Consider the following 21,861-nt stretch of genomic DNA (forward strand, 5'->3'; position numbering starts at 1 on the left):
TGAAACACCTCAGTTGTCTCAGCATTTCTTCCTGAGAGTGAGTTGAGCTTTAAAATGGAGGTGCAATTCTCTAAGGTGTACAGGGATGTAAGAGCACCCTCCAGGCTGATCCAAACATAGGATTGATCTGCAAAAGGTAATTTTTTTCAAAGATTAGCAAATTCGGGGAGTCATTTAAGCATTTAAGAGGTTGTTTTTCCTGTTCTTATGAGTTTTGAAGATATTGATAAAGCTTCTTAATTTTTTTTTCAACCTGTCTCCTCTAGTTCATTTAAATTGCTGAAATTTCTCTTCAGGTTTCCAAGGTGCCATTTAGTGGTTTTCCTCTCCTGCTTCTTTCCTTCTTTCCCTTCAGGTTTCAATAACAAGACCCATCCTGCCACTGGACACACAGCAGTGTAGCCTGGGTGTTCCTCTCCTACACCTGCACCTGCACTGGCTGTCACTCCCCACAGGAACTATTTCTGATTAAAGATCAAAACCCACTCAGCCATTGAGCACTCTCTGCTAAATGCATTTTAATGCACGTGATGCATTTTAATAGTATTTCTGCAAACAGTTTTCATCTTCTACACAAACCCTGCCCTGGTGATTTTCCACATGACCTCAAGGGCTCCACCTTCCAGAGTCATCCAAGGAAAAATGATTCCTGAGCAATCCTGATAGATAAGGCAGCCAGAAGAATGATTCAGGGCATTAGGCATGGTCTGTTCTCCAGCTGTGTACACCTTCAAGAACTGGCCGACTGAAAACATTGCAACAAGGAGTTTTTCTGTTGAAAAGAAAGAAAAAAGACATTTAAATGCTGGTTTTGAGAGGGCTTTTCCATCATAACCTGATTTATTTTTTGGAGTTCAAATAAAAATCAAAAAACAGTTTGGAGAATCCAGGGGTTAAAAAAACAGCCCAGCAAGATGGATGGAGACTGTACTGAAGTTAAATAGCACAGGTCTTGTGTGCAGCCTTCTCCTGCCAGAGAAAGGACTTTCTTTCAGACCAGTAGATATCTATGACTTCTGTTTTCATCTCTACCACCTCCTTCTTTGTGACATGGAGCAAAATGCTTTCAGCATCAAGGGATTGTTTTTTTATGTCTGCAGAAGAGTGATGTAATATACATCTCCCTGTAAGTACAAACCTGATCCTATATTTAGTTTCAAAAGTTCATGTTTTACATCTCAGCTGAAGACATTTTTTTTCTTTCCAGAGTCCCGCTGGAAGACTTGAAGGAAAAATTAATGGCCCAGATCCCTTGGGAACATTTTCCACAAGGACATGTAACATTATACTGTATAACTTGCATTATTTGGCACTCCTTCCTGGGCTGTGGGTGGTTTAGGTGGACAATTCCCTTTTCATGGGTTTTGCTTTTGCTTTGAATGTGTTGTGTAGGCATCTAAGGCTGTAACTAAATTAATACCATCAAAGGCAATTCTGATTTTTCCAAACACACAGAGCCCAGAAGCAAAAAAATCCCAGAATATGTCTTTCTTCGACAGCACTTCTAGGGGCTTTCATTGTCTTTATGGGCCAATTTTTTTTAATTTACTTTTTTTAACTGGTTCAAAAGCTGGAGGAACCAGAAGCACATCACTTTCAACATCACCCGTGAGTTGTCATCAAGGTAGGGAGAAGAAAGCAAAAAAAAAAAAGCCCTAATGCAGCAGTTATTCCTAAATTTGCCCCAGGCAAATCAGTCCTTGGCGTGCATTTTTGTCCAGGCTTGTAGGTATCTGTGCAGGCCTGTGGGAGGGACCTATGGCTTCTTCCAAGGTGCACTGTACACCTTGGACACCCTTTTCATGTTAAAGAATTGCCCCCAAACCCCCCAGTGTTACCTGGCTGAGATTGTCAGGTGGAACACAATGACAACACTGTCCTTCTAATCAGGAGAGAGTCTCGTAGAGGATTATTTCCTAACAGTGACCTTACTCCTGAATTCAAAAAGAAGGAGCCGTGGAACTCTGCCAGCTCTTTTCTTTGTCGTCCTTGGGAGTTTTGGAGCTGGTAGAGCAAAGCTTTGATGTTGATTGGAATACTTGACTTTCCTGTACCTGTCTTATATCATAATTATACTTTTGTATTTGATCAAAAGGGGGAATCTACATTGAAGAGCTACAACAAGTACCTCCTAGCTGGATTTAAAACAAAAATAACAATCAGGTGTTTTCCCAGGGCTGTAGCACTTAAAAAGTAAGTCCCACTCCAAGTCTCAAGTTTAGCTTTTGTTGTAAGAACAACTCTAATGACCTGTTTTAATACAATATTATAACAGATGAAAAGCTCAGACTTTCTGAATTTCAACATAGCTGCAATCTCGAAGTTAAGAAATGATTAGCCCTGCAATTAGGTACCTTTAATTGAATCCCTGACACTTGCTTAATTATAGCAGCGCTGCAGACACACTACGAGAAGCAGTGAAATCAGCTATGACACACCCCTCCTGGGCTTCCATTGGCTGGAAACTCGTTAGGCTTGATGGGTAGGCACTGGAGTCAGAGGGGATTTCAAGGCAAATAAATAGCAGGTCCTTCCAGCCAGCCAGAAATGGATTTCCACCTGTCTGAACCTGGGATGGGAGCGAGCTGCTGCTGAGAAAACCCAACCTGCTGCACCCAACATTCCCTCTCGTGCTTCGTGTGGCTTCTGTGAACAAGTGATTTTTGGAAGACCTCCCGGGCTGCTGTGCTGGAGCTGTGTTTCCCAGGAGCAGCATGGCTTGCTGTGTGCTGCAGATCAGTGGCCTCATCTTCGGGGGCATCGGCATGGTGGGGACCTTGGCAGCCACGGTCATGCCCCAGTGGAGGGTTTCTGCCTACCTTGATGGCAACATCGTGGTGTTCGAGACCATCTGGGAAGGGCTGTGGATGGACTGCATCAGCCAGCTGGGCCTCAGGCTGCAGTGCAAGTTCTATGACTCTTTCCTGGCTCTCCCCCCACCCTTGGAGGCATTCAGGGCCCTCATGTGCATCGCCGTGGTCCTGTCAGTCCTCTCCTTTCTGATGGCCATTGTTGGTGTGAAGTACACTCAGAGGACCAAGGAGGACCCCCAGGGCATCAGTATCTTCATCCTGGCAGCTGGAGTTGCCTTTCTCCTGACGGGCGCCCTCGTTCTGATCCCCGTGTCCTGGACTGGAGGGAGCATCATCCGTGATTTCTATGATCCAGAAGTCCCTGTGCCACTGAAACGGGAACTGGGAGCTGCTCTCTACGTGGGCTGGGTGAGCACTGCCCTCCTCATTGCTGCAGGAGCAATGTACTGTCACTTCTGGTGCTGGGCTGACACATCCGCAAAATCCAGGTATCCATCGCTTTCCCGTCGCAGCCTGCGCAACCCGGGCGCTGCCAGAGGGCCATCCCTGGGGGTCCACGCCTACGTGTGATCATGGAGTCACAGAATGGTGTGGGGCAGAAGGAACCCTAAAGATCATCCAGTTCCAAGGGCAGGGACACCTTCCACTGGACCGGGTGGCTCCAAGCCCTGTCCAGCCTGACCTTGAACTTCCAGGGACAGGGCATCCTGTGATCTTCCTGCTTGGCAGGTTGACATGTGCTGATTGACTTGATAATTAAACTGCAGGTCTGTAATGGAGGGGCACTTTTGTCCCTTTGCTGTTGACATAGATTTCTGCTCTCTAACACACCTACAGGAAATGTTCTTCCATGTGTGTTTGTTAGAGCACAGCCAGAGAAAAATCTCACCCTTTTTTGGGGGAATGAAGCATGGCATGGGAACAGCAGCAATCAGAAGGCTCTCAGAGAAGATGAGCAGCACGTGGCTGGGCTGGAGGGGAGGCAGCTGCTGTGCAACAGCACCATTGCCCTCCCCTAAAAACCCCTGATGTGCAAAGGGAGCAGTGCATTTCCCTCCAGGTAAAGTCTTCCCAAGGACTGCTCTAGGATACAGAGGTGAGGAGTGTGGAGAACGTGGAGTTGGCAGCACGGCTGAGGCAGCTGCTGAATGAACAGAAGAGCCTCCAGCAATCCAGCTTCCAATACTGCCACGCAGATGTTTGTGCTATCCCATCAGAAGCCTCTGTGATTGATTGGATTTCACTGGTGCTTGTGGAGTTGCTGCATCCTCCTCCTCTCTTGTGGAGAGCACAGAATACAGCTCATGGAATAGTAAAATTTTTAATTCCTTCACCAAAACTCGTCATCAATGTATTGACTTTTTGTTGCTTGTTACCTCTCCTCTTTCCTGGCTTCTCCTTTTCTATAGGCAGCACCTACTCCTCTGTAAAATTCAGGACAGACCATCTATCTTTATGCACTTCAGAGCCCTGTGCTAATGTAAAGTATAATTAAACAAGCCAGGCAGTGTAAATGTGCCATCCCCACCTGTCTGTTGGAGCATCAAGAGTTCCTGCCTACGACTTCCCTCACACCCACCAAAGCCAAGCCCTGACATTGCTCTGACTGTTTTGAGCTCTCCAGTTGATTTGGAAATGCAGACTGAGCAGCCTGGTGCCTGTCTGTCCACCGTGCAGGATCCAACAGCATCTGCAGTTGTGCATCTTTTTATTCCCAGCTGAGTAGCTGGACTCTGATTTTGACAGTTTCCATATCATGACCCTGAGAAGTGACCAAAGAAGGTCTGGTTCAAAATGTTTTTCTTCTGGTTCTTTTCGCAGCAGTAATGGATGGCACCATTTAATGGATAATTTTGTGGCACAGGTGCTCAGCTTGATCCTTTTCTGTGTCTGTGACTGGCATCTGAAGAAAGGGTGTAATGACTTTTTGAGTTGAGCAGAGTAGTGCCTTTCCATATTCCTTTGGCTGCTCAGATTGAAAGAGAACACGGAGAGCTGCATTTAATTAAACAAACCTTTTATTAACTTGACTCCAGATGAACCGAAATGAAACAGTGCCATTGTACACAGACATTCATTATATATATTAACTAAGGTGCATTTGCATTTAAGACAAGCAGCTCAGATCTTATAGTGGGAATTATCTAGGCACCAGAAAACAGGTTTAATGTATCCAGCTCATCACTTCAGCAGTCAAATCAGCACTTACTAATTCTAGATGAAAATTTAAGAAAACAGTTGTAAATAGGTTTTCTTAGTGCTAAACCATGTATTTTTTATGTTGTCTTGGAGCTGCTGAAGTCTGTCACAGCAGGTGCCATTGACAGCTGCTTTCAGGGGAGTCATTCTGTTGACTTTGATAACAATTTATACTACCCTGAGAACCTCCACCTCTTATTTTACTGCATTTTTGTCCTATAGTATGTATTTTGTTTAATACAGAACTATTTGGTGAGTAAGCCAGAATTGCACATTTTGGATTAATTTAGACATGACATTTGTGATTAACAAAGCAGAGGATGAAGACATTTGCAATGCAGATTTGATACATATTTATATGTAGGTAATGGATTTAAATGATGATGTATTCAGTGTAATGCAACTTTATGCAGATGTAAGTGCTTAAGAAGTAATTAAGTACATTTTTCTATAACATTAATTAGAAGATCCTGAATGCTTACACTATCAGTGGGCTCATCTAGAAATCAAATTTGAACTCCATTTACACCAGTAACTTTATTTTCAAAGAGTAGAAAGATAAAACTATTTTATTTGGGCATTTAGCATTAGTTTCAAAGAAAACCTAAGCTTTTTATGTCTAACATTAACATGCAATGACTTCATATTGCCCCATTTCTCCCTTTTACCTGTTGATCAAAAGAGGAGCTCAAAACCTCTAAGCTCAGACAACCTTGTGCTTATGAGTGGGCTGGAAATCCAACGTGGATTCCAAGCATGGAGCCAGGCTGGGGTTTTAGGGACACAAACAGCAATTTCAGGTGATGTGATTGAGCATTTTAGACTCACAGGAATGTGTTTAAGGGTCTGTGACATTAACATTTCTGAATTTGATGCAGAAAGATCTCATGACAAACTGCTCTGCAAGAGATGCAACAATGTGGTTACCTCATCCCTTCGAACAGAGCTGAAATTCTGAAACTATCGTAGATTCTGGTGGGGGAAAAGCCCACAAAGAGGATTCCTACATATTTTACCTCTGTGTGCAGGGAGTGCATTTGGCTGAGGAATCTGAAGGGGTGCCTTTGTGTCTGCTGAGGGAGACAGAATTTTTTTTTATCTTCCTTTCCCCTCTTCAGAGCCTTTGATGTTCTGAACTGACTCGCTGGAAGTTTGGAAGTGTGAGCAGGAAAAGGAAGTTTGAAGACTTAACAAAAACCTGCAGTTGAACTTTAAAACTAAATTGCTGCTATTGAAGAGTTTTCTGGGGGTAACAGGGAAAGTTTGGCTCGAGAGGAGTGATGGAGGAGCCTGCACACATCTCTAATGCCCAAGGCTGCACCTTCTACCCTCCACCTGCTGCTCCAGAAATATTCTGGCTCCTGCTGGGTCACCCCCAGCCAGACTTGGTCTCAGGTAACCACGAGGGCCTAAGGTGATTTTTGGAGCTTATTTAGGTGGCTGAACATTTCCTGATGGAGTGAAGCAGGTGAGGGGGGGATGCTCAGGAGCAGGTGTGGTGCAGCAAAGACATTTAGGGAGAGGGTTGTGGAACCAGTGTTGGTCACAGTGTGTGATGGAGGGCTGGGAGGAAGCAGGGCGTGAATAATCGCTCCTGACTGGACTTTTCTCTCCGGGAAGAAAAAGTCCTGACATGTGGGTGTCACTTGCTGTGGATGGGCCAGGGATTGCTAAAATGTTGTGTCAGGCTTTTCGTGTGCTGGAGCTCTGCTGTCACTGAGGAGGGGAGGCTCTGCTGCTGCTGTGCTCACAGTCCTCCAGGCACAGCTGTCAGAGACTTCAGGCTTGCTGCATTTGTTTTAAACAGCTGATTAAATATTGTGGTTAAATCTCTAGTTGAATATCCTGATGCTGTTATATACCTTAATATTTGGTGACTGCAGGACAAAAATGACTTTGGAAACAAATGTGACCAGCTGAGATTTTGCTATGTATTCGAAATAAATGTATGAACTCCTCAGTTGGTTTTAGTTTCATTTTTTTTTTTTTACCATTGTGGCATTTCTTTTTTATATTAAAGTGAAGGAATGTATTTCCCCATTGCCAGGGAAAGACAGCTTCAGTATTTTTATAATGCTCTTTTCAGATTCAGTCTTGGTTTCTGCAATCTACTGGGGGTTTTGCTAGACAATAAACAAAGTGGGACTGATTCCTTGGGAAATAAAATACACAAAACTGATTTAGTGCTGGTTTCCAAGACTTGTTTATAAGAAGTTTCCTGAAGAAAACTGGTATTTCAAAACCTGGTCCCGAAATGTATATTCATCTCTGAGATGAAAAGAAAAGATTCTGGAGCAAATAATCCACCACTAAGATGCAGCCAAGGGAATATATTTATGGCGAAAATGATGGCTTAGCAAAACACTTCATTATAACAGGAAGAAGAATCAGACAGGGTTTGAGACAAGTAAGTGCAGGCAGCCCTCAGTCCTGATGTGCAAAGGCAAAGTTCTGTGTGGGGGACGCTGAGACTAAATGAGTTTGTGTTCAAAAATGTTACAACTCTCCTGCAAATCACTGTGAGGAGTCACAAAGCCAGACATGGGATCTTGATTGTGTTCTGATTGACTGCAACCATCCTTCTGAAAAAGGCATAAGAGGTCTTTTCAGGGGAGTCCCACGTCATCTTGGAAAACTGGGACGGAGCTGACCCATGGAATAAACAATCCCTTCCCTTTGTATCCGAAATGCTCTCTGACTTACACACTTTGCTTTCCTGATTTGAATCTCAGAGTCTGAGACTAACTTGACATTTTCTGGCTACTTTAAGAAGCAAAGAGCAAAAGAAAACAAGAAATGCCCTCAGAAGGGAAGGACATTTTCAGCTGGAAATTTCTGTGTCAGTGCTTCTTGTATTTCTGCCACTCACAGAAAATGTTCCAGCTGTCAGTGAGAACAAACAAAACGCATTCAAAGGCACAAATATTTCGGTTGTAGCAACACCAGGGAGCAGAACTGGTGAGGGAAAGGGTTGTGGAGCAGAATTAACAAGCCGTGAACACCCGCAGAGCCGGCATCTGAGGGTTCGTGCAGTTCCAGGGATCAGAATGGATTGAAGCTGGTGTGTTCTTAGAGACAATAAATATAACTCACTGCATCATTTTAAAAACAGTTAAAGGAAAGAGAGAAAGCACTGTACTGAACTTGTCTGCACCAGAACAAAAGCAGAACACAAACAGTTACCTGAGATTCTCATCCCTACACTTCCAGCCATTTAAAAATGACAAAGTGAGCTAATTATACCATTAGGTTTCTTTTTTTTATCTACTCATTTGGCTTCTCACTTGAATATGTCATCACCTGAACAGTGTGAGATTTTGAGGCATTATAGAAAAGTAAACTTTGCTGTGCTTTTGCTTTCTATTGCCAGCCAGTTCAAGCACTATCTATGTATCAATCACTAGAGGTGAATGTGTCATTCAGTTCCCTTCAGCATTCCCCTTTTTTCAGTTTAAACCTTGTTTTTAATTTAAACAACAACAACAAAAAAGAGCTCACAGCAGTTTAACTGACATACCCAACACCTTTGGGCAAAAAACACACTCCAAAAACAGAAAGCACAAACCCATCCAGTTCTGTTCCCTGCATCAGCACCTTCAAACTGAATAACACATTAATTCTGTTGCCCACTTCTGCTGTGGACCTTAATCTGTGGCTTTTGTCTCAGTTACCCTGAAGTGGTGCCTGATTGCCAAATGACAAAGATGATGAGTCCATTAGTGTTTCAGCTTCTGTCTGATGGATGAGTGACTGGCAGAATGATAATGTTTATTCATTCAGAGTTTCCACTGTCATGCCAGATGGTGCTGGGGGATAGAAAATCATCTCTAGACCCCCAACAAACATTTCCTCCCACACCATCATGTTCAGTCAGAGTTCAGCAAAAATTGGCAGCACAAACTCCACGTACTGAAGAAAAGTATATTGTTAACTGAGTACTTTCTTGCAAGGCCAAGTTTCACAGGTTAATGTGAGTCCTGGTCTCTCCCTGGAACATCCAAAACACTGACTGTGGCACTCGGTGCTCTGGTCTGGGTGACAAGCCGGTGATGGGTCAAGTGCTGGACTCAGTCTTGGAGGTCTTTTCTAACGTAAATGATTCTGTGATTGCAAGAGGTTCCAGAGCTCTCGGTGAGCTGCCCAGACATTTCCTGTCCAAAACAGTCTAACTCAGGTGCCACAGCTGGCCAGGATGGAAGGAGTGAGTGGGACTGGGGGGAGCTGCTCTGCCCAGTGCTGGGGGGAGAGCTCTGATAGCTGAGATGACCAGCTCACCCCACGGCCACCCCACAGCGTGTCACACCCTGTCCCCTCTGTCTGAGCGGGTGTCCAGAGGTCTGTGCTGCTGCCCTGGGATGGACCTTCTCTCCAACAGCACTTACCTCCACTTCCCAAGTGGACTTTTGTTCCAGTAGGGAAGTGCAGTGATTATCAAGAAATGGAGTTTGTGGAGTGAGTGGCTCCCTGTGCCGAGGGATGTGTGTGAGGTGGTGAAGTGCAGGTTAACACAGGCAACAGAAAGCCCTGAGCAGAGCAGCAGTGGTTCCTCTCCCTGGGCTCACCACACCCACCCCCTGGTTTGTAGGACACCCCACACCAACACCAACTGTGGTATTTGGCACCCCACAGTTTGGAAACACTCCACTGCCAAGAGCTACTCACATCCTAATCTTTCTTTGGGTGGTGCCCATGGCAAATTATCTTAAAGAGAGACTGAGCATTCCCTGGTCATAAATCCAGGGTTTGAAATTTGTCATTTCAAACCAGTACCATTTCACAGGGGGAACCAAAACACCCTTAAAACCTTGGAGGGTGAAATAAAGCTTCAGGGGGATAAATGGGAGATAAACGCTCGAGCTGTGAGTTAGGAGTGAGGATGAAGTTCCAAGTTTATTGAAGACAATGGAGAGGTTGTTGTTATGACCAATAGATCTTTTAAGTTTCAGACATGCCAGCATCAGTTATAGTTGTTCAGGCTCAACTGTCAGGAGTCCTGGAGGGGTTTGTTGAGTTGCTCAGAGTTTCCTGTAGTGGTGGATAATCCCCTGCAAATGCCTGCTGAGATTCAGTGCTGGGTGTTCTTTCTCCTCTGACATTTCTGGAACAACTCCCCTAACTCCTCATACACACACACACAGACACACAAAGTGTCGGAAACATGATGTCCATGTACACTGAAATAACTTCCCATCATCTTGAACTGCTCCCAGATTACACAATCTTTGTTATATCGTTGGTAGACTGAGTGTTGATAAACAGGGGGATTTCCCCAAGATTAGAAGCACATAATCCAGTGCATTTTACTCACTGTGTTTACTTCCCTAATTAGTGCCTGAAAATCCACTCCTCCCTTTAAGATACATTCTGAGATTTTTTAAATTATGTTGTCCTGTCAGCAAGAGAGTTGATAAATCCAGGTTTTATCCAGGCTGGCTTTGTCTTTCCTTTAGGGCCATTTGCTCTGCTGGGCATTATGAGCTGCCCAGGCCACTGGGGCCACTTGCCTCTCCCTCCAGAGCAGCTTTTTCAAGCTGCAGAACACTAATTTCTGTGAGAAAGAGAGCTGAAAATATATGTTTAATGAGGTTTGGTGCTGCCATATTTTCCTACATTATTTGTGGGGTAGAAAATGAGTTCCCAGAACTTCTATGAGAACAGTCTTAGTTAACTTTAACCTCCAAATCAGCAACAAAAGGAGTGAAACTTTGATGATCCCAATGGGTCTCTTCCAATTGAGAATATTCTGTGATTCTGTGAAAAAATAACCTTTTTCACAGGATCTAGATTAGTTATGGTTATTGGTGCAATCTTTTCCTTTTCTAAGTGATTTCACAAGAATAGATTCTGGTTTTTAATGCCAGAGCACTGTAGAGATCTTCCCAACAATGAGGTGTAAAACCCTCACATCTTGATTTTTTTTTTCAAATCTTCCTGCCACATTTTAAATCACACATCAGTGTATCTATTATTAATCTTCCATTTTACATGCAGTTGTTTGCATAAAATATCGTCAGTTGGCATCAGGAGAATAAAACAGTGATGTCCACAGGTGGGAATAATGTCATGGTTTTGACCATGAAGCTTCCTTTGCAATAACACTTCAAAAATGAGGACTAATATTCCATATTAAGAGAAGGAAATACAGAAATAGAAATGGCCAAGGGTTTGTTTTCCTGGGAATGATCCCTTCAGGTGGAGAAAAAAATCATGCCTTGATGAAAGTCATAAAGGCAACGATTTATGTAAGACTTGGTGACCTAATAGCACCATCAAAGGAAATAACTAGGATTGCAGTTGGGCTACAGGTTGTTTAATAAAGTGATGGAATTGCCAAAATACTGAGTTTGTGCTGCTCTAGAACGTTTAGTTTTCCCCCCAATTCTGTGCAAAGTGATTAATTGATCTTTAATTAAGGGAGAAAGTAAGCTGGCCCAGGGGAAGGGCAGAAAAGCCAATCTCTTTTAAATATTCATAACATTCTCCATAATAGTCAAACTATGAAAAGCTCTTACCCCTTAAAACAGATAACCATTAAATTTTAGTGGGATATAGTTGTTTTAATTTTCAAGCTAATTACAAAACTAGGGCTCATGTGTTTAGCTGAATGAATTAAAATTTTAATTTTCATTCCAATTTATTTTTTCCAGAAGCACCTTTAGCAGCAACCATAATGCAATTGCCAGCCACAGGAAGTGTATTGAGATCTAAATCAATCAATCAATCAAACAATCATTCTTAATAATGACTGAAAACAAAATTCACCTTTCAATATACTGGAGTTCTTGTCAAAAAAAAATTATTTCCTGCCCTTTTTCTAGTTAAAGCTCTACTCCCATGTTTCATTTATACATTTGAATGTTTATTTTTTATATTTACTATTAGCATTAATGTTTAATACATCTTGTCTGTCTGTTGTCAAATCATAAATCTCAGGTCCTCCTAATTCCCAGTGTAACTATTTATTTGGGAAAAACAAGTATTCTGAAATTACTCTGCATTTTTATTTTTTGAGCAGATTAGTTGCACAGAACAATTTATTCCTGCAAATCACCGTTTAACAAAAGTATTGGAGGATGCTTTAGATTTCAGTGAAATCCATATCAGAAATAAAAACAGGGTTTAAAGGCAGGATATGGGATAGGAATAGGGGCAAAAATTATGGTAAGGAGAGAAGAAGGCAAAAACCTGTTCTAGAGGGATAATGACTGAGCAGAGGGAAGCTGGGAGCTTTGAGGGCACAGTAAAACACCACTGGTGGCATTTGGAGCACTGTAATAGGAATTACAGCAGGTACAGAGGGTTTTGTAGCAAACAGCAGCCAGACTTCAGAAATCCCACAAACACCTGGGTGGGAAGAGCCTATGCTGGGAGACAGCTCTCCCAACCCTAAATCAATGCTTAGTCACTGCCTTGTGTCTTTAAATCATTCCCCAGGAGTGTAATGTCTGGGTTTTCCCTGAGAGCAGGAAGATGTGATCCGGGTTTTGGAGCTGGAGGAGGTTTTAAGGTCTGACTGTGCAATGCACACGAGCACATGCCTTTGCTGACTTCCCTGACTGAACTAACTCCCAGGGGATTTTTTAGGGTATCAGCAGCTTGGAAGTGTGACAGTGTCAGCACTGCCAGGGCCAGATCCCTCACGAGCACCCTGCCAGCTCCCTCAGCCCAGGGAAGCCTGAAATTGGGGTGCCAGGCTGAGAAATAATGCCTGGTTCTCAGCTCTGAGATCAGACCACTTGGCCATGCTCATCATGGGGAACTAGGAAGGGTAAACAGCATAAAAACAAAGGGTGAGAAGAGACAACTATTCCCAACAAGGAAATCAGGCAATGGGATCTAACAAAGGTTCTGGAGGTGAGCCAGAGGGAATTGAATGGCAGTAAAATGACTTGAAGGAATAATTTCAAAAATATATAGGTGCATTCCTGGGGTTTAAACATATATCTGTATTTATACAAATCAGAGGTGGTTGTAGGACCTCATTCAAAACTCAGTGAAGCCAATAACATCTCCAATAACATCTGTGGGTGCTGCACAGAGACTTCGTGCTTCTCAGGGGCCTGTCAGTGAGAAATGTCTTCATCAGCACTTTGTATTTTACATCTTGACCAGCTGCCAGCTCCTGGTGGAGCTCCCTGTGAGTATATGTGAGGGAAGGACATAAATACCTGCGCCAGGAGCTTCCTCAGAGTGCTTTTGAAAGGCAGACATAAACTGTAAAGGGTTGTCTTTCTCTTACGTCTGTGTTAGCTCAAAGAATCCTAATAAACTGAAAAGGGTGGGTGTGTGTTCACAGTCACATGGGTTTCTTGCTAAATAATGCAGTGGTGAAGCAACTTTTTAAGAATAGAAATGGAGAGGTAGATAGATGTTTCACGACTCTTCCATCAGTTACCTATTCCTCAGGTACAACTGACCATGCAGAAGTGCCACCTGGAGTGGAATATTCTGGATAAAGAAGCACTGACTAGTCTCCAGTCTTCAGGACTGGGAGCTCTTTTCAGTAACTAAGTATTTCTGTTAATATTCCTGCTCCTTCATTCTTAATTTGCCACAGACATCAGTTGAAATCAGTTATGCCACACGCTCAAACTCGACTGACAACAATATTCTTTCAGAGGATTCAGAGCTTGCTCTGTGTATTTTGTAGGATCCTTTCTCTTGCTGTAATTAATTCTCTGCATCTGGCCAAAGATTGCATTTTTTTTTATCTTCCTGAGCATAATTCATGCTATTAATATGTAAATTAACAGGTTGTAATTTTCTTGGAGCAGAAGAACTTTTTAACATTTTAATGATAATTTCACAATGGTGGGTCCCTCTCTGTGCTTTGAAAGTGGAAGTTTTGCTTATATTTCACCACAGAATGCTAAAGTGAAAATCAGATTTCATTACAGCAGGGAACATTGATACTGGCCAGCCTAGTTCTCTGCCAGAGAGAGAGTTGTTAGAGGAACAGGCATAATTATGTTGGAAATGAATGAATTTAGGGAGGTAAACCCTGAACTCTGTAAGAAGAGAACAATGTGTGGGATAGCAGTTGGAATGATCCAAGAAGCCAGTCACAGAATCACATTAAATACCCTTCTCTCTGTTTTGTGGATGGCACAAAGGCCTGTGTGCAGGACACCCTGTTCCTTAGGCCATTTTCTCCCTCAAAATGCATTTTGCTAATATTTGACAAGTATTTTGCTCCACCTGTACTAGAAGCCCCATGGACGTGATTGAGAGTTAACTATTTCTCTGTGCCTGCACACTGAAGAAGCAGCAGCACTGCTGGGAGAAGCAAAACAGCACCACAGCACAGTTCTCCCACAGGTGGAGTAGGATTCTGTGGTGGTGTGTCTGCTCTAAGAACATGCCTTGCTCTCAGCAGCTCCTGTTATTCCTTTTGTTTAATCTGAGAGCCATGACTACCAGTGTGTGTCATGACCCAAGGCAGCCCCTCTAAAACGAGTATTGAATAACCTTAGTAGTAGGAATTCATCCTGCTAGGATAAAGGCATATTTAGAGCAGAGTTTATGCCCTATGGCTCTACACTAAATAGCTCCAGACAGCACGAGCCTTCTGTTCCATGTCTGTCATTGAGAGGTTCAGAAAACCTGGGGTGTTCTGTACACTTTGACTTCTGGAGTCTTGCTGCTGGCATTTTCCCTAGCTGTCTTCACATTTATTTCCCTCTCACCATCTGATTTCCCATCCAGAATCTCTCTTTCATCCGGTTGTCCCCCGGGTTTTGTTTTCCCAGGATCAGAGATGGTGTGTCCCCCTGCAGCCCCACGGAGTACACTTGCTTTGGGAGAGATGGGGAATCCTAAAACATCTGTTTAATGTCACATGGTCTGTGGAAGTTCAGCATTTCAGCCCACAGATCACGCCAGGCACTTACCACTGGCTGCTGAAAGATGATTTGGGTTTTCCTGGCCCCTGGGATACCAGCTGCCATTTGGCTCCTCTAGCTGGAATAGGATTCACCCTGGTGTGCTTTGGATGATCCAGAGTATATGATGGGAAGATATGGACATTCATAAAGTGTCCTTTTGCCTTGTTTGCCAGGATGAAAAACATGAGGTTTTCACACAGTTGCTTTAAACAGAATCGTAACTCAAGTAGGGCAGGGGGAATGCAAACAAATACATTTATTTATGGCTCCTGAAAGGAGCTACAAGGAAGGTGCAGAGAGACTATTCACAAGGGCCTGGAGCGACAGGACAAGGGGGAATGGCTTCAAACTGACAGAGAGTAGGTTTAGATCAGATATTAGGAAGAAATTCTTGGCTATGAGGGTGGGGTGGCCCTGGCAAAGGTTACTGCTCCATCCCTGCAAGTGTTCAAGGCCAAGGATGGGCCTTGGAGCAAGCTGGGAGAGTGGAAGGTGTCCCTGCCCATGGCAGGAGTGAACTGGATGAGCTCTGACTTTCCTTCCAACCCAAACCATCCTGTGACAAATCAGTCACAGGGCAAGGTGCCATCAAAAGCTCTTGGGTGGACCCTGGTGAGCCAGTTCAGGGAGATCACTGAGCTGAAAGCTGATGCTGAAGTTAATCCATTAAAAAAACCCAGGAAGAATCAGTTCTCAGCCAGATCAGCTGTCTGAAGAGGCTCACCCTGTTTAATTCGCATGAGCACTAGCACAGGAGAAGGGTGGAGGGTTGGGAGAGTCTGAACAGCCCAGATTTCATCACCCTATGCCACTGAGAACTGCACCTGCATGTGCTCATGTCACTGCGAACCACCTCCTATTTATGCAAACTTATACAGGTAATGGAGTTAAATAAACATCAACAGGGAGTAAAAACATGTCCCTCACCACTGTCTGTTCACTGGGAGAGGACACAGGAGTCATCTGCTCTGGCATGACTATAGGTTTCAGTGAGGGAACCTCAAAGTCTTTAATTTGGATCCTCCGTGTTGGAGGGATGGAGAGCAGTGTGTCCACTGAGTGCCTCACTTTGGAAGTTCTGACATTAAATGGAATGAAATGAACAGGGATCTTGGTACCATTAAATATGGGAGTTTCTGAAGTCTGGGAATCAGAGTCTGGGGCCTCATACAAACTTGCTGACAGCAAAATGTGTAGAACTATTTGCCACTGCCATGAAATCGCCTGAATTGGCTTAAAATCCTGTTTTAAAACAAAATTACTTACTTAGGCTTTTTGTGTGTGTTCTGGATCTCAAAGTCCTTAGGTTCTTCTGCATGAATTTTGCATTAAATCATAAAAACTGCAGTTGTGTTTTAAGTTAGGAAGAACTTCAAAAGTTTGGATTCTCCCATAATCCATTGACTCAAAGGATTTTAAGAACATCAAACACAGCTAGACTTTCAACTAAATCCTAATAGCTGGCATAATAAATTCATATATATATGTATATATATGCATATGTATTTGCATATAGGCACATAGCTATAATAAAAATCCTTATTCCCTTCCTTAAAGGAATTTACAGCTTTCATGAGTTTTAATTCCTGTAGGTCATGTATGTGATCTCTGGCATAAACAGTCCATGAATATTTGAAACAAGGTCCTTTGATCAGTTCTTGATCTTTCTGTTTATTTTCCTCAGGGTTCATTGGATTTTTGTTGTCATTTGGTCTCACATTGCTCCTGTGTAACCAAGAAAAAACAAGAGCTTTAATATTGGTTCATTCTGAAGTGGCTCTGGAGCTGAACAAGACTTCATGGAAGACTAGATCTGCAGCTGCTCTGCTGCCTGGAGAGAGAAAGGGAGGAAAAGTTATTTCCCTTGGGGTTGCTTCTTGGACCTGCTTGGGCCTGTCAGGACAATTTCTCTGAGTTGCTAATTCAGATGAAATGTCTTAGACCTGCTCTGAGAAGCAGCTCCCTGTGCAACGTGCAGCCTCCTCGGTCATTGCTGAGTTTTGAGAACAGAAACTCTTAGTCAAAGACCTATTTTAAACTAATTTCCCCCGAGAACATAAAATTTTCAAGTTCTGATACCAAAAGGTGAAATATTTGGGAAGCATTAAGAAGGTAGAAGGGCCTGTGCTAAACCTCAGGAGAAATGGTGGCTGCACTTGATGCTTTTTCATGTTATAGACCTCGTTAATGATGCTATTTTTAGAGCTGAGGAGACATCCCTGCTCTAAAGTTCTCCCATTTCCTGAGCTGTATTTCCCTGTGTTCTGCATGTGCATGGCAGGATAGTCAGTTCCTGGTTTCTAGCAGAGTTTAATTCTCCGTGAAAGTGTTTGGCTGAAACTTGTGTCCAGGGACATGTTAACAATGCAATAAAAATAAAAAAAACACTTTTGCCTTAGTGACCTTCAAAAGCCACTCAGCTCCTGCAAAATACAGGGCTCTGTTTTCCCTGGGAGCTGTTTCGTGGGCACAAACAATGTGAATGGTGGCATGAAATAAATAAATCTTCAGTCACATCAGATTACTTAAGCTTGGGTGGGAAGCAGGATGTCACCCCTGGCTTGGCACTCAGCTTACTTTATGAAAAACTGGTTTTCCTTTCCAGTGTGTGGACATAAAAATACATCATATTTGTTGTGAAATAGTGATTTGTCAGTATAAGATCTCGAGTCAAGTTTTCAGTCATGACAAAATGATGTGGAGAGCTGAACAAAAGGGGTTTGGGAAAGATTTTCCAAGGCACAAGTGACACTCAGGAGCTCAGTCTGCCACAAGTCGGTGCCTTTGGGGCCAAGATGGGAATGTACATGCCTGTCTGGGCTTCCTGAACCAGTCTGGCACCTTTTCTGAAACCTGAAGAACCGGATGGACTGGGGATCTGTTCTTCCGTGGAGCAGGAACCTGCAAGAGGGAAGGGGCAGCACATCAGGTGTGAGGAGAGAACCTCACTCACTGCTGAGGCAGAACGGGGGCAGAGCCAGCCTGACCCTGCGAGCCAGTGGACGGGAATTTCCCTCCTGGGAATCTGAGTTTGAGCCACCTCTGATCCCTGTTTCGTCCCTCCCAGGGCAGTGGTGACGTTGGACTCTGGTGGAGGGGCGATGGTTGGTAGTGGTGATGTTAAACCACAGCTCACACCAGTTTTTGCACCCCGACTGTGGCACTGAGGGACTCCAGCAAAGATGAACTGATGTGATGCCTTGGTGCATCTGCTTGGGTGAGTTCAGCTGCCACCCTGCCCTGAAACCTAAACATTTCTGGGCTGAGACAACTGAATAAGGACAGGATATCACCATCTGAATAACTGCTTTGCGTTGTCTCTAATAATTTCTGCAGGTGAATATAAGGGCTGCATCTAGCTGGGATGACAAAGCCATACACAAGAAAATAAAGAAACTTTGCTCTAATTAGCAGTTCTGACACCAAATACGACTGCTGGGACCGAACAAAGGGAAGCACTGCTTAGCTGCAAATTCATTTGGAGGCTGGGTGTCAAGAGAGGGTAATTTGATACATTCTGCCAACCCGACAGTAATTTGTCAGACACGCTACAGACCTGTGCTACTGTCTTTGTTTGAGATGAGATGTCCTACTTTCCTGATTAAAACGAACCCCTGATTAGCAATTCTGAACCAGGAGATAATTGCTCCAGCAGCATTCCAAACCGGGCTACGATTATGGAGTGGGCTTGCATTAACAGTGCTAATTTAATTTGTGTGCCCGTTTGTTGCACAAGCAAAGAGTCTTTCAGGCATTACTGTTAGTGATATTTTTGCCTCCAATACGTATCGGAGGCCGCGTTCACAAGGCACGCTTTCATGAATAAAACATGAGAGAACCAATTCCTCTGTCTACCGAAACAAAGAAAACAAACATTGCCTTTGGGACGCTCAGTACAAACAGAGATGCTTTCAGGCTTGCAAGGAAGTGCCTCACCTGGGAAGGGGAGTGGAGCTGCCTGAAACAAATATTTCATTTCGCTAGAACTGCCACAATTCTGACAGTAAGCGGCCCTGAACACCAGCTAATCGAAGTAACTGCTAATCGCCTCGATAATTAGCACCACAGTGAAATCTGCATACCGGCCTTCCCCTTCCCTTCCCCTGCTCCTCGTGCTCAGAGGAAAAAACGCCTCCAGTGGTCAATGGCGTCTATTTTTATTTTTTTTTAGGAGAAGGGGATTTTCCAAGGTGCTGAAGGATGAAGCAGTGATGGATGGGCATCTGTCTCCCAGAAACGAACGTAATGCCTGTTTCCCACAGACCACAGCTTAAAAAAGTGTTGCTCAGTTTCTTCTGACTGTTCTGGCTCGATTTGACTGGGGGGTTTACGGTTTCTGAGTTACATGGGGGGTTTTTCAGCCCAAAATATGTTCTGGCGTAGTTTTATGTGAAATATTCCACAGAGGCTTTGTAGTTGCTTTTTTCAGTGGTCTCGTTTCCAGCCAGCAGTTGCCACCCCAAACAGACGGAATTCAGCCCCCTGTCACATTGATTTAATTCAATATAAATCCCTTGACCCTTAGTTTGCCAAACACTTCATTCGGTAATTTCTGCATAAGAAAAGAGCTTTGACTGGCATCTTCTACCTTCACCTGACTCTGATGAAAGTAACCACTTTGGAGTTAAGGTTTTGGATGGAAATTTCAGTTTAGAGGCAATAAAATAGCCAATGTGTTAGTGACTGGCTAAGTTCCCCACTCAAGTGCCTGAAGCACTGAGTCATTAACCCAACCATGTAATTAACTTGGACAAGGGACACATTGCATTTAAACTGATTATAGGGGAAAAAAACCCCTTAACCAACATATGCCAAGTAATAAAAAACTTTCAAGGATCTAGGCAAGGACACAATATGAAATAAAGCAGAATGCAGCAGATTTCACCCTGAAGGGTACCTAAGTGCTTTGCAAGTGATATACAGGCAGCACTGATGAAATAAATCCACCTTGAGGTGAGATGCAATATTCACCTGGCAAAGACCACACACTCCACAGTGTGGGGGAAAGCCAGAAATAATCATTTTGGTGGTAGGATGCATGGAAAAATCTGCATTCTAGGAAGAGCCCTTGGATCTTGCGAGTAGGTGGGATCTCTGCCCTTCTGTGTCTTTCAAAACATCCCAATTAGAGTAAAGTGTATAATTCCCCACATTTAGGGACGGGAGGAGTGTTATTACAGGAATAGGGTCAGGGAAGGCACCCCTGGAGCAAAACCAGAGAGGAAATTGGTTGTTGCTCACAGGACAAACACCAGCTGCCCTGCATTGCTTCTCTTTTTTGTTTTTTAGCTCCTTGGCTGTAATTAGGGACACTTAAAACACTGGGAAGTATTTCCTCTAGTAAAATACATTCACCTTCGTAAAATTCTTTGCATTTCCAAGGGAAGTACAGAGGGATTATGTCTTCTCCCAGATGGGAGTCAGTGAGGGTGAGACAGCATGTCAGCCCCTTATCACCTAGTCCTCTTAAAGAAGTTGCTTTTCTTATTCTAATTGGCCTTTGTGAATGGACCTGAACTGATAATTTCCTACTTTTCCATCCTTTCTCTTTGGAAGTCTCATATTCATCATTATCTTAGTAAATAAAGCAGATTTTGGAAAACCTGGCAAAACACACTTTTTGATAACTGAGAAAACATGAAAGAAGCTTAGGAGTGGGTTTCCTGGACAAGATCACATGTAGATATCTGAAGTGTGTATGTATATATGTGTATGTGCTGCATTCCAGGGGAATTGGGTATGAGAACTGTGGAAGAAAAAAGTAGGCATGGCTTGGAAATACAACCTGCCTGACAAAGGAGGCCAGAGTATTGTCTGTGCACTTGTGTTGGCCAAAAAACCCACCTGATGCCTGAGGGTTACCACCTACCCTGGTATCTGTGTTTTGGACAAGGTGAGGGGAAGAGGAGATGGGTCCAAGCCCCCTCCCCCAAAAAAAGCAATTTTCTGCCCCAGGAATGACATTTATTTCCATTGTGTCCATTTAAACCTGAGGACATTCAGATCAGCAGGAAAGCTGGCACAAATTTCTACATTTCTCCTTGGGTTGAGGTGAAATGGTGTCAGAAGTTCTGCCTCCAAATCCTGACCCACACACTCCTCACCTTTCCCTGCTGATGTACTCACACACACATTTCTGGCCAAGGTCAGAGTGAAACCCCTGTAATCTTTCTGTCAGCATCCAAAGCACCCAAAACACACACTCTTTAAATTGTGTCATACAAAGGGTGCCAACAACTTCTGCTGTTTGGAGCTGCAGAGTAGGGCTGTGGTAAAGCAGCTAAATAGAAATTTCTGAGTATTGTTTTGATGTTATCCATGTAGTTATTTATTATTATTATTTTTATATAGTCATATTATGTACAAAATCAATGAGGAAGAGTAAAAATAAATTTGGAAGCAAATTCTGTTAAAAGCACAGTCTGATTCTCAGAAAATGCTTGGAAAGCATCTGTAAGTGCAGTAGATGAAATAACAGAGCTCTGCCAAAAAGCAGAGATATTTTTATTTGCAGCAGATTATGACAATTAATGTGAATTATTAATGACAATTATTAGTGAATTGTACTGTGAACCCCCGCACTGTGTCTGGGTCATCAAAGCAACAAGAGAAGACACCTTGGCTTCTAAATCCTAAGAATTAATTATTGTTGCAGACAATGATCCAAAAATATATTTACTGTGGATGACCATTGTGCAAATTACATTTGCCCAATTGCCGGAGGAGAAACCAAAGAGAGTCATTGGCAAACTCTGATTTGGGCAAGCCAAGACACAGGAAAAACCCACCATATTTAGGGTTTTTTTTACCACAGTAGTTCAAAAATCACTTTTTGGTAGCACTGATGATCCATGCATCAGTTTGTTACCAGGCACCCAGAAAAACCACCACCAGCCTAAATCAAACTCTCTTTAGAAGCAAAAACACCAATGAACTATTTGTCTATAGGAGAATGAAAATATGAA

General features: G+C 43.3%; 1 protein-coding gene across 1 annotated transcript; it reads left to right on the forward strand.

Moving 5' to 3' along the window:
• The first annotated feature begins 2,714 nt into the window (after positions 1-2,714).
• Positions 2,715-3,383, forward strand: LOC103754386 (claudin-8-like). Its single transcript, XM_008920197.2, has one exon. It carries the CDS (start codon positions 2,715-2,717, stop codon positions 3,381-3,383), a length of 669 nt encoding a protein of 222 aa, XP_008918445.1.
• The last annotated feature ends 18,478 nt before the right edge of the window (positions 3,384-21,861 follow it).

This window comes from Manacus vitellinus, unplaced genomic scaffold (genome assembly GCF_001715985.3).
Source record: "Manacus vitellinus isolate BGI_N305 unplaced genomic scaffold, ASM171598v3 scaffold_35_pilon, whole genome shotgun sequence".
In the NCBI taxonomy this organism is placed as follows: domain Eukaryota; kingdom Metazoa; phylum Chordata; class Aves; order Passeriformes; family Pipridae; genus Manacus; species Manacus vitellinus.